This window comes from Cotesia glomerata, linkage group LG8 (genome assembly GCF_020080835.1).
Source record: "Cotesia glomerata isolate CgM1 linkage group LG8, MPM_Cglom_v2.3, whole genome shotgun sequence".
Taxonomy (NCBI): domain Eukaryota; kingdom Metazoa; phylum Arthropoda; class Insecta; order Hymenoptera; family Braconidae; genus Cotesia; species Cotesia glomerata.
In genome coordinates this window covers 9,713,436-9,727,657 of record NC_058165.1, presented here as the reverse complement: position 1 = coordinate 9,727,657, position 14,222 = coordinate 9,713,436, and the positions used below count along the sequence as shown (strand labels likewise).

General features: G+C 28.2%; 1 protein-coding gene across 1 annotated transcript; it reads left to right on the top strand.

The window, feature by feature from the left end:
- The first annotated feature begins 211 nt into the window (after positions 1-211).
- Positions 212-13,111, top strand: LOC123270046. The gene is made up of 20 exons (XM_044735985.1): positions 212-479; positions 658-946; positions 1,026-1,211; positions 1,283-1,485; positions 4,006-4,162; positions 4,298-4,609; positions 4,675-4,819; positions 4,913-5,071; positions 6,050-6,259; positions 6,401-6,507; positions 7,391-7,441; positions 7,518-7,666; positions 10,118-10,360; positions 10,442-10,730; positions 11,079-11,264; positions 11,361-11,569; positions 11,644-11,800; positions 11,924-12,244; positions 12,327-12,471; positions 12,592-13,111. The coding sequence occupies exons 1-20, from the start codon at positions 246-248 to the stop codon at positions 12,746-12,748; spliced, it is 3,909 nt and encodes a 1,302-aa protein (XP_044591920.1). The 5' UTR covers positions 212-245; the 3' UTR covers positions 12,749-13,111.
- Positions 13,112-14,222: the final 1,111 nt, after the last annotated feature.

The following is a 14,222-nucleotide window of genomic DNA, read 5'->3' as shown; positions in this document are numbered from 1 at the left end:
ATTTTTATTTTAATTGAACAAGATCTTTAAACTCTGTCGAATAATGTTGAACAAGTATACGTTTAAATTAACTTAAGTAAACATTAAGTAATAATGGTTTTAAATTCTTTTTTGTTCGGTACAGCTGTATTGATTTAATGCAAACATTTAAAATATAATTTAATTATTGAAGTTAAATTAGCAGATTTAAACAATGTTGTTTTAATTCAAGATATTTTAAAACTGTCAAGTCAAGTTATAACGTAATGAAGTCTTCTATAAATTTTGTATTATTTGTGGTCTTAATTAGTGTTGTTTTAAAAACAGTACTATCCAGTGATGAATCCCTTAAAAGTTTGAACAAAGATGGACCTATCGTAGAAGTTCAAGATGGTAAATTGCGTGGTGTTAAGGAGAAAAATTATAATGGAACAGATTATTTCTATGCTTTTCGTGGCATTCCATATGCTAAACCACCCGTTGGGGATTTAAGATTCAAGGTATTGTACATTGTCATTATATTTTTAGTTGCTTCTTTTAAACATATCCATCAAAGATGTCAAAAAGTATAAGATATTATTCTAAAGAAATAAATCCTTGACTTCGCGGCTTTTAGTCATCTCTGTTTCACTTGCAATTCAGGAGGAACTCCATGTTAATTACTTGTATTTTGTAAAGGAACCAAAGCCAGTCGAACCGTGGTCTGATATAAGAGATGCCCAATTCTTCGGCAATATGTGTGCTCAATTTCACTGGGGATTGAAACATTTAGAGGGTAGTGATGACTGCCTTTATCTGAATGTGTACACCACAGATCTCACTCCTGAAGAGCCACGTGCAACAATGGTTTCATTACATGGTGGAGGTTTTTTCTGGGGTACTAGTAACGATCTTTTATATGGACCTGATTTTCTTATTAAGAAGAATATTGTACTAGTAACATTGAACTACCGTCTTGGTATTTTTGGTAAGTACGAACAATTAAAGAATCATTTGGAATAATTTGTTAATTAATCTAGAAATTAAAAATAATAAATTAATCTTAGGTTTTCTTAATTTGGATGATGAAGAAGTACCGGGTAACCAAGGTCTAAAAGATCAGATTATGGCATTAAAATGGATTAAAAATAATATCGCGAAATTTGGTGGGGATCCAACTCGTATTACGCTTTTTGGACAGAGCGCAGGCGCCGCATCTGTTCATTTCTTGAGTTTTGTTCCAGCAGCTCAAGGTTCTTGTATAAAAACACACTTATATTCTTGCTGGAACAAAATAATTATTTAAATTATCGTTATTTTATAGAGTTATTTCACAGAATAATACTACAGAGTGGACTTGCGACTGTTCCGTGGGCAAGTCCATCACAATCCATGACGTATGCAGCAATTAGAGTAGCTAGGAATTTAGGAAGCAATGCTACTGATACCAAAGAACTAATAAAGTTTCTACAAAGTGTGGATGCAGTTAAATTGGCTGACACTGTACACAAAACTTTTAATCCACAGGTAAATTTTATGAACCTGGTTTTGACCTCGCACGGAAAAAATGAGTGTAAAATTTACAAAAAATAATCTCAAAAATGAATAGACTGTAATATATTCTGTAACATTAGCAAAAAAAATTTGTCATTTTCACAGATGAGATTATGTAAAAACTACATATTGTTTCTGTAAAATTTACAGATAAGTTCTGTAAAATTAACAGATTAACTGTGCTAAAGTTTACAAGAGTATTATGTTATCGTTGTAGAGTAATTTCTTGAATTGGAGTTAAGTTGAAATATTAATAAAAAATGTAAATATTGATCCGTTAATAGTAAATTGTGTGTGAACAAATAATTTTTTTCGTTGATAATAAAAAATAATTTGTTTAGAAGTACGCGTGTCAAAAAAAATTGTTCAAAAAATGTTCACAGCTTGTAACATTAAAACGTGACACAATTGCGAACATTTTTTGAATACCCATTAAAAAATCGAGAATGCTTTGAGACATGCAGAGTCTGGATTGATTGATAAGCTTCGAGAATTTTGTAATGTTCTTTTTGACATTTTTTTCACAATTTTGAGACATTTTTCTAGCAATTTCGATACACTTTTTATAGTGCATTAAGATACGAGTGGCTTAAATGAGCGATTATGACACGGCGTGAAGTTAGCGCACGAGCGAAGCTCGTGCGCTAACACGCCGTGAATTATCGCTCATTTAAGCCACTCGTATCTTAATGTACTATTGTAGCACCAGTGTCCTAAATTCGTCTTCAGTTTTATTCAAATTTAAATATAAAAAATAATTAAGGAAAAGCAAAAATAGTATATCATGCATAGCAGGACCGCAAGCATTCCAAATAAATAAAATTTAGAATGCTAAAATAAATAATTGCTTAAAAATAGTCTAATAGTATAATCTAATTGTAGTAATCGACAACGTCGCACGAGTTGCACATACTATTTTTTATTACAAATGCGGCGATATATGTGGGCCCGAAATCGGGGTCCAGGGGAGAAGCCCCGGCGGGGGGTTGGGGGGGGGGCCCAGTCCCAAAAAACAAATGAAAAGTTAAAAAAAAAGAAACAAATATATATCAAATAATAAATCCAAAGTGATTAATATTAATTAACAAAAAATAAATTCACACATTGAAACAATCAATACATAAAATTAAATAACATTAAATTTAGCTGTCACTTTATAATTTTTTAATTTTCTAAAAAATGTTAATTTCCACTTTCTATTTATTATTAAAATCTTAATGAATATTTATCTTTCTTCTGATTAAACTTCAATGGTGAAATGGCAGTTTTGGAATACCATACATTGAGACTCTTCAAATTTTTTCACGCACAAACCTAAGTCTAAATGAATGAGGAGTTTCACAATCGTCGAATTGAGAAGTTGAATTTTTCTTTCTCGCAACAGTATTTTCTTGCAAAGTAGATTAAAATTTTTTTTGATGGCGTAATGTATCAACTTTAACTTCATTTGATGCTAATGAACAAGGCTGGTCAAAGTTTGATGAAACATTATCAACATCATCAAATGCTTTGATAGTAGTTTTCAACATCGAATGAAAAGCCCATAAACTGGGAGGGGCATATTTTTAAGAAAGATTATCAAAGTAGACTACAATTACATCTTCAGCAAAAGAATTTGATTTAACATTTTCTTTACGCCATGCTTTAAAAGCATTATAAGTTGCCACATACATTCGTCTAGATTTTGTTGACATTGATTGTAAAGCTATATTCTTCGCCTTTTCTTTTATCTCGTCAGGAACAAAATCATTATAATCATCGTCTAAATTACTGTAATCACTGTCCATATTTATTACGGAATAAGATTATTGTTAAATTAAATAATGTTCAGAAAATATTTCACACCAGAATAATGTTTACGACTGAGCGAAATCGTTAATAAAAAACATTTGAGAATCATTAATAGAGGTTTTAGCATACTTCAGACTGAATCATAACCGACAAAAAGATGTAATTTTAATCATTAATTATTTATTATTTTGTATTTTTTCGGGGCTTTGAATGTTTTTAAATATATTTTTTTTTTTTTTTTGCGGTGAAAGTCAAATTTTTAGAGCAGAAATGTATGAATTGATCATAAATATGAGCCCGTAGCCTAAAAAATTCCTCTCTACTCGTTTCATAATTGTTTATTTAAGTCAACAGTTGAGCGAGTCCTAAATACGAATTTAGGACACGCAGTGCTATAAATTAATTTGCAATGATGGTGATCCAAGTAGCGCCTCGCAATTCATTAACATAAATTTTCAGTAATTATTACAGAAAAAATTTTGTTATTTATACAGAAAAAGTTTTTATATAATGACTCATTCAATATCTAAAATTCACAGATTTAAAATCACATATTTCACCACGTAAAAATAATATATTAAGTTCTCTAAATTTTATGGAGTAGTTTTTTCCGTGCAAATTTTGACAGTAGTATGAAGCGATGATGATTTTGATATTGGGACCCAAAAATTACAATTTCTTTATGATACATTTATTTAATAGAAATATTATACTCCTGAGAAACCATTTGTGCCATCCATAGATTCAAAATCGAAACATCCGATTTTACTCGCTTCAATCAGAGATTTAGTGAAACAGGGTATTAAAGTACCTTGTATTGTTGGTTACAACACTGAAGAAGCCATTTTTTTGTTAGCAGGTGCGTGAATCTTATTTTTAAGATTTTTTAAAACAGATTTCTGGAGAAGAAACATTTTTTTTTGTTCAATTTTCATATGTTATTGATTTATTACTACAAGTTAACAATCATAATAATAACTATATATCATTTCAGAGGTTGGAGATGACGATTATCAATATATAGATATGCAATTGATATTTTCAAACGGAAAAAAATTTTTACAAGATCGTGGTGTGTCTATTGGTGATGTGAAAAAATTTATTATGGGCGATAAAAAATTCAACCGAGAAAACGCCGCGCCAATAATACAGTTACTTCAAACATACTTTCAAACAGCGTACGTCGATGAATTTCTCGAAATTCAAACTACAGAAGTACCTGATATACCAGTATATTTATACAAATTTGATTATTATTCAAAAGAAACTGCGATGGTGCAAAAATTTTTCAAATCCGATTTAGAAGGTAGCTTTGTTAAAATATTTTCTATTGTATATGTAAAGAAAATTCTAATTGATTGTGTTTATCAGGCACAGCTCATGCTGAAGAAATACCTTATCTTTTTCATTGTAAGTTTTTTCTGAACCTTGGTATTAAACAACCGATTTCTTATCCATCTGGGAGGATCGTTCAACAACGAATGTTGACACTATGGACAAATTTTGCCAAAACGGGGTAATTATTTTCCATAATTTATTTATCGGTATAAATACCAATCAATCAATTAAATAATAACTGTTCGTTAATTGACAATCCTGTGATTTTCAGAAACCCAAACTTGCCAAAATCAGAAGTAATTTCTGTTGATTGGAAGCCGGTGGATAATTCAACTGAATTCAACTGTTTGAAAATTTCTGATAATCTCACCATGATAAAAGAACCAAATATCTTGCGTCAATTAGAAACATTCGCTCAACATGACGGATGATTAAAAATGAAGACAAATTTATTTAGATTGATAGCTTCTTTTAAAACAAATTTATTATTTAAAAATAATTTTTCATTCTCTTTATATTAAAATTATTTTTTTACATTAATTTATTAAAAGAATTGAAATTTGACACTTAACAACATTCACGTAAACAAAATAAAATAAATTCATTAGACTGTGATTTAATGAAGATTGTATATCATTCAATGTCAAAGGAAAATCTTAGCATTGAAGTGAACTTGATGTCTGATATAAAATATATAAACTTAACTTATTATGACATTTGTCCTTATTAAAATATTTGGTGTATTTATACAGCATTCATTTATATGATGACACCGTATAAATGATTGATTGCATGTGGTGCAAGCAAATCTGGTTATTATACAGATAATATTAAATTTTCTAATTTATAGACTTCTGGATCTTCAATATTTTAGAATAAAATATGATGGCATTGAAATATAAGATGTGTAAAGAAGGTAATATATTTTTCTCACCTCCGGGCGGAAAGCGTCAATTTTCCTTCCGCTGCGCTAAACGAAAATGCCGCTTTCCGCCTCCGTCGAGGAGAAAAATAGTATACACACCACGGGCAGTAAATAAGAAAGCCTCAGATCACATGTTTATTGACCTCGGCTTCGCCTCGGACAACAATTACATGTGATCTGAGACATTTCTTATTTTACTGCCCTAGATGTGTAATATACTATTATTTATAGGTGAGAAAAGATATTTTTGTAGATTACCGTTTAATTTTAGAGAAAAAAAAATTTTTTATAAATTTGCTTTAAAAGAATGAATTTTAATAAAATACATAGTAAAAACTTTATGTTAAATATTTAACACTTTTTTATGTCAATTTAACACTTTTTTGGGTTAATTTAACACAATAAATGTTAAATTTACACATAAAAGTGTTAAATATTTAACACAATAACTTTTAACGCAAAATTTTTTACTGTGTACTTATTTTTGATAGGATTATTTCAGCGAGGTATCATGCAAAGTGGAGTTGCGACGAATCCATGGGCATATACATCCCTGTCTATGAAAGAAGAAGCTGAAAAAATAGCTGATAAATTAGGAAAAAAGGCTAGTGATACTAAAGAGCTTATTGAATTTTTACAAACTATCGAAGCTCATGATTTGATTGACGCAGTACAGTCATTTGTTAATCAAACAGTAAGATATTATGCAATTTTACTATAAAAATATAAATTTATAATTATAAATCAAATAATATTAGAGAAAGTCTAACTTTTTAACAATTTATAAGTAAAAAATTTTCTGTTACCGTGAATTATCATTGCTATTACTTTACAAAATAAATATGTGAGCGTAAATCGATTTGTACCGTCAGTAGATTCAAAATCAAAAACTCCATTTTTAAGTATTCCAGTCATTGTCCAAGCTCAGTCAGGGATTAAAGTAGGGGAGAAGGGGGTCAATTGAACCAAAAAAAGTTTAGTAATTTTTTACTATTCGAATTAAAACTAAATAATAAATTTTTTTTTCTTGGAATGATAGTTTATTAAGTCTACTATCATTATCAATACATAAATTAGTTAATAAACAACGTGAATTTTTAAAAATTATTAATTTATCCAAACGCGTCGAATGGTTCAATTGACCCCTGCTCGGGGGGCAATTGAACCACTGCTCGGGGTCAATTGAACCAATGACATTTATAACTCAAACCCGAACTTTTAATAAATAACATATTAATTGTTACTTTCTAATATTACTGTTGCACATTTTTAATACACATATATTATATTTAATAAATTAAAAATCGATTTAAAAATAATTTTAATTACAAATTGAGTTTATCAAATTGTTAGGTTATTTCCCTGAGTATTTTTCACGTCGAGTCAAGATGCGCGCGCATGTCCCATGCTTCTCCGTATGGTTCAATCGTCCCCGGGACTGCTGGTTCAATTGACCCCGTATAATTTTAAAACAATTAATAGTAAATAATAAATAAATAAACCATTCTATCACTATAAAGAAAGTTGAGGATTATAAAATATAAGTATATACAACTACTATAATTCAAATTTTATCAATTAATTCAAAATTTTAAATATTATTAAACAATTTGTCACCAGCCGAAAAGAAAGTTTGCATGCCTAAAAATAAGAAAATCTCAATTTTTCAAAATTTATCGATCGCAATGATTTCAAATTTTGATCATATCCAAGTTTAACATATTAGAATCTAATTCTAAGAGCATGAAGCGTTTTTTCAATTTTTTCGATTTTTTAAGTCGAGTGGTTCAATTGCCCCGTGGTTCATTTGACCCCCTTCTCCCCTACCTCATATTATCGGCTACAATAGCGACGAAGCAATTATTTTGCTCGCAGGTAATTATAAATGAATTAAAAATTATACAGTTTAAAACAAATTTCTCTAGTTTTGGATCTTTATTCATAATTTAAGGCTTGAAAGAAGTTGATTATTCCGAAATCAACTCAAATCAAGATATGCTACTTTCTTCAAACGAAAGACAATTTTTACAAGCAAGAAATATTTCTGTAAGCGATGTAAAAAAATTCTTCATGGGAGACAAAGAAATTAGTGAGGAAAACGCTTAAATATTCGTCGATTTAGTCAGTGCTAGCTCTTTCGATATTAATATACACGATACAGTTGCTATTCAAGCCAAATTATCCAGTATTTCGACGTATTTCTATAAATTCGATCACTACTCTAAAGAAACTGCAGTCATGCAGCAACTGGTTGGTACAGACTTAGAAGGTATGATTAATTGTATAATAGTTTTGTTTTATCTAAAGATAATATTAATATTTTATATTTTTTGTCAGGCACGTCACTTACTGAAGATTTATATTACTTTTAGTATCAAAAGGTATTGGATGATCGTAAAATCGAACAACCAACTTTTTTTCCAATTGAACATCTCATCCAGCAGGGATTTTTTGAACTTTGAATTAATTTTGCAAAAACGGGGTATTTATACAATTTAATAAAAAATTTTCTCATCTATGCATTGATATATGAATAATTTTATGGTTTGATTGCAGAAACCCGAATTCTGGAATTCCGGATTTAATTCCTGTAGAGTGAAAACCTGTTGATAATGCGACAACATTCAATTGCTTGAAAATATCTAAAGATTTGAGTTTGATAAAAAACTTGAACATACTATATCAACTAGAAAAATTTGCTCAACATGAAAATTAATACACTTTAATGTATAATCGTGTAATTAATGAATTTTTTGTATACTTTACTACAAAAAATATGTATAGAAAATTAGAAAATTTGCTAGGCGGCTTTGAAAACAATTTTTAGAGTTTTGAGTGTAAATGTTATTTCTGAAAGCCACTGCAATGACCAAAAAAATAGGTGATTTTCAAGATTTTTTTTTAACTGGAAAAATAAAGAAATTTGGAGATCAGATTTTTTATTCTATTAAATGTACATTGAAGATTATTATCCCAAATTTTTATTAAGAAATATCAAATCATTACAAAGTTATTAACATTCTTGTCGAGCCCTAAAAAAAAATTCCCCTTCCATGGTCGCATCGTTTTCTCGGAAGTTACGTTATAATCTCTATAAGTATAGTTATCATTACACCTAGCCAATTCTTTTTATTTCGATTTGAAAAAAAATGTCCACTTATTTTTCTTTTTCAAATTTTTGAATTTTTCTTTGGATTCAAACATCAGCCTTAAAAAATTTTAACCATCAAAATTTAAAAAATCGCCTAAGTTCAACTTCAGCCACTATAAATACGAATAAAACAAAGAAAAAATTCGAAGTTCGATCAAGATTTGTTTGAGTTATTGATGCGACTAGTTTGAAAAAAATTGTTTTGAGAAAAACGCATTTAAAATTTTTAGTCTATTTTACTTTATGTTACTCTAAATTTATGTATCTCATGAAATATTAATTAATGGTTTACATTTAATTAAGCTACACTGAGAAAAAAAATTCTTTTATTAAGTAAATTTTCTTGATACAAGAATTTATGTTCTTGAAAATTTTCAAGAATATATATTCTTAGCTCAAAAAATTGTTAAATTGATTGAAATAATTTTTACTTAACTTAAATAAAGCTATTCTTTTGTTTATCTATTGTCCAAAGATAAATATTGATCCTCTTCTCTTCGGAAATTAATAATTAATAATAATAGAATATTTGATCGTCAGCGAGTTTCTTGAACCAAGAAATCGTTAATTGAGTAAAAGTATTTTTTTTTCTCAGTGTATCGAGTCCTGGACGATATGAGAGTTCTTCCTCCTTACCTCTAGTGGTATCCTAATTTTTTTAATCTTTTTATTGATTGTTTTAAATCGAATACTCACTAAAGTGACCATAACTTTGAAAATTTGAAAATACATAAACTTTAATTAAAATAAATTTTAATAAGATAAACTTTAATTAAAATAAATTTTAATAAGATAAACTTTAATTTAAATAAATTTTTTTTTGATTCGTTACAGCGGCTATCCCCCTTTTATTGAAGTCATATAAAATCGTGAAATTTTCTATACTTTTAAGTTTGACCTTGAATAACTCACTAGAATTTAGATTTTTTGAAAATAAATAAGACAGTATTTTTGAAAAGCCTATTAGTAAATTTTAAGAACCTATTAGTAATTGAAAGACAAATATTGTAAGTTTTCTCGAAAAAAAAGCTAGTTTTAAATATAATTCTGCAAATCATGAGATTGTAATAAATTTTAATGACAATAAGATACATACCGTATCTATTTATTTACTTTCAATTTCCAATTATCTGTCATTATATAGTAATTTTTTTTTCTTTTTATTTACTGAACGCATTAGCATAGAAGTTATTTATGGTATGACGACACTTTGTTTAATTGATTGGCTTCTCATATTCCAGCCGGAGGTTATTATTTGTCTATGAGTAATCGACAACACGTGTAGTGAATAGAACGAGAGAAGGGAGAGTAAATTATCGTGATTTCTATAATAACTGATAGTGTCTCTTAACAATAAATAGTGCATTAGATCGTGGCGGAATAAAAGTTGTCATCATTAGCGTCGCGAAATGATTGAAAATATATTAAGAGTCATGTTCTATGTGGTATTAATTACTTTCTTAACACAAACAGTTTTATCCAGTGATTTGCCTACTAATAATTCATCAACTCGACCGATAGTAGATTTAGAACTGGGTCAATTGCAAGGTGTTCAAGAAACTAACGTCGATGGAAAAAGTAATTTTTATGCGTTTCGAGGGATTCCGTTTGCAAAATCTACCGCTGGGGAGCTAAGATTCAAGGTTCGTATCATTTTACGCTCTATTTAGTTTATTTGCATAATTAATTAAATACTTATTGCTATTTTCTTGATATTATAAAAGGACCCGGAACCAGCTGAAGCGTGGTCTGGTGTACGAGATGCGAGTAAATATGGAAATATATGTCCGCAAAAAGATTTTCTTTTTGGGAAAGTGATCGGAGGCGAAGATTGTTTGAATTTGAACGTCTATACAAGAGATTTGAATCCTGAAGAACCACTTGCTGTGCTTGTCTGGATCCATGGAGGTGCTTTTATTTTGGGATCGGGAAACGATGATCTCTACGGTCCAGATTATTTTATGAAAAAAGACATTATTTTAGTGACAATAAATTATCGTTTGGGAATGTTAGGTAATTTTTACATTTTTTGATGATAAAAAAAATCAATTAATCGCATCTTATAAAATCATACTTATAAATATATCTGTAGAGATTTTTTTAACTTTGTACCGTGGCAACTAACTTATGCTTTTTGATAAGATTAAAATTTAAAGAATGGCTTGAATTTTCAGGCAGGATCATTTTTGAATCATAAAATTTGATAAAATAAACAAAAATAATTTTAGTTTCTACTTAACAAAGTTAGAAAATATTCAAAAATAATACTGTTTAATAATTAATTTAAGAAAAAAATTAAAAAAAATTTTTTTATATAATTGTATTTGTAAATTAATTACCAATAATTATTATATGCTATAGGTTTTCTAAATTTGGACGATGAAGAAGCAACTGGCAATCAAGGTTTGAAAGATCAAGTTATGGCTTTGAAATGGGTGAGACAAAACATTAAAAAATTTGGTGGTGACCCGAACAAAGTAACTATTTTTGGCGAAAGCGCAGGCGGTGCTTGTGTTCATTATTTAACAATTTCTCCGTTAGCAGAAGGTTACTACTTTTATGTCTTTTGTCTACACAATAAAAAATTTTTTTAAGATAAATCTTCCGTTTAAAATATTTAATCATTTTTTTATGTTTACTTAGGATTATTTCAAAAAACTATCATTCAAAGCGGTGTTGCTTCAAATCCATGGGCCAGTGTAGGTTATTCAATGAAAGAAGAAGCTGCAAATATAGCCGAAAATTTAGAAAGAAATATAACTGACACCAAAGAACTTATTGAATTTTTAAGAAACGTTGATTTAGTCAGTCTAGTCGGGACGGAACAGAAATTTTTCTCTCCGACATCGATGGTAAGAAATTTATAGACTGAAAATAAGTATTAGAAAATTTACAAAAAAAATTTGAATATTTTAAAAAATTTTAGAATTTTTTGGACTTAAAACTTCGTTTTGTACCGTCGGTTGATTCAAAATCTAAAAATCCGTTTCTAAGTATCCCAGTAAAAGAAGCGGTTAAATCAGGTATCAAAGTCCCTCACATAATTGGTTATACCAGCAAAGAGGCGATTATTTTTGTAGCAGGTATTATATAAACTTGTAGATATTGATTAGTCATGTAGATTGTAAATTACACTTAAGTAAAAAAAAAGTAATATATGATAAATGGTGACATCAATTTTTTGTAATATAAAAATGAATATTCAGGTTTACGGGATGATCAATACGCAAAGCTAGAAGCTGAACGAGACACGTTCTTATTGCATCCTGAAGAAAAACAATTTTTGCAAGAGCGAAACGTATCTCTAGATGATATCACAAAATTTTTTATAGGTGATAAAAAAATCGCTTCTGAGAATATTCAGTCGTTTGTTGATGTAGTTACAGCCAGATTATTTTTGATTAACATCCATGATATTATTAAAATTCAACCTTCCATTCCTGACGTGCAGACGTATTTATATAAATTTGATTATTATTCAAGTAAAACTGCGATCATGCAGAAACTGTTTGGTACTGATTTAGAAGGTATTGTTTTTGTAACGATTAATGATGGTTTGAGTTGAGTAAGATTTTTAATAAAATTAAATATTTTTCTTTTTTTTTTTAGGTACAGCACATGGAGAAGAACTGCTCTTTCTTTTCTATCCAAAATTAATGAAACTTTTTGGGTTTCAACCGATTGATTCCGATTCAACGGAGAACATAATTAAAGAACGATTCATTGAACTATGGACGAACTTTGCTAAAACTGGGTTCGTTTTTTTACAATTTTTTTCATTTCTTCATTCTTTTCAGTTATCGAAAATAAAACCTTTTCTTTTTACTTTATAAGTCGGTAATATAATAAATTAAAAACAATTTTTTTTCTACAGGAATCCAAATTCAGAACGATCAGAATTAATTTCCATTAAATGGAAGCCAGTTGATGACCATCAAGAATACAATTGTTTAAAAATATCTGAAGATCTTAGCATGATTAAAGAGAATAATATTTTAGATAAAATACAACAAAATAAGAGCCAAAATTAGTGATTTTGTAAGAACCAAAAATACATTTATTGAAAAAACTTTTTAGGCACAAGAACTTATGTTCTTGAAAATTATCAAGTATATATTTTCTGTTCTGAAAAATTGATCGAATTTCTTGAAATAATTGTTATTTAATCCAAATAAAACATTGTACTATATTCAAATAAAATTTTATACCTATTTTTTATAAATTTGGTAATTAATTTTATCAATTATAAAATAATGTACAGCTTGACTATTATTATTATTACTATTATTATAATTCTCTGTAACTACTTACACCGCTAGATGATTAAGAGCGATATCTATTATTTTATGTTTTTTATTTATTTAAAAATTATCAACTAAACAAAAATATTTTTGATTAAATATAATTAAAATTACTATCAAATAATTATTCCTGTTAGGTTTTTTTTTATTTTTAATGAAAAATAAAGAATTAAGTAATTCTTTTTTCTTCTCGCATGTGGTTGTTAATAGGGTGCTTTTAATGTATAGAATTTCCAAATTTTATATCACCAACAGCGTTGCTGAAGAAGTCGTAGCGGTAGTAGGGTCCTTGTACTGTAGACATCGGTGAGCAATAAAACATATTTGCCTATTCTAATGAAGACAGACATTAATATTATATTGTCAAGAAATTAATAAATTAAATGATTTTCAATAAATTCTTAAGCCAAAAAATACTTTTCTAGACAATATTTATACATTTCTTCAATGAAATATTGTCAATACTAAAATAAGCTAGAAGATATTGTTTTTCTTCAATTACTTGATTTTATAAGCATCAGAATTTTTTTTTATCTATCATACTTAGTCATAAATTATTTATGTAGTATATTAATCGAATATTAAAATCCATTATTGGTTTCTCAATGTCATTGAAATTGATATAAAACTATTTATTCAATATCTCGCATAACTATTTATTATTCTTATAAAATTTTTTTGCGCGATTAAATTTTTAAATAAAGAATATGTATCGAACAAAGTTGAAGAAATTTGTACGATTTAAAAGAATGTAATATCTTCAGAAATTAATTTGAAATTAATATTCATTCTTAAATTTTTTGCTGTCCAAAAAATTTTATCAAAAAATCAAATATGATGAATTTATTTTCAGTTCAAACTAACACGCATCAAACACTTATTGTGAATGATCTGCAAGGTCGATCGTTCCCAGAAGAAGTTTAATGATTAAATAAAAAAAAAAATGTTTATAAGCATATAATACTGCTTTTTATTGAATTTATTCATCAATTCTTAATTGCTAGGTTCTAAATGCACGCATCAATTATTTTTTTTTATTTTTCTACACGGTAATACTTATGATGCAGCGGAAATGTCCACTTGATAGACTCATTATGACACAAAAAGGAACGCAGATCTTATAATTATCCTGCAAATCGTTGAAATGCGTATAATAGACGAAGAATAAATTAGTGGAATTTATATAAAAGCCGACACCTTGTAC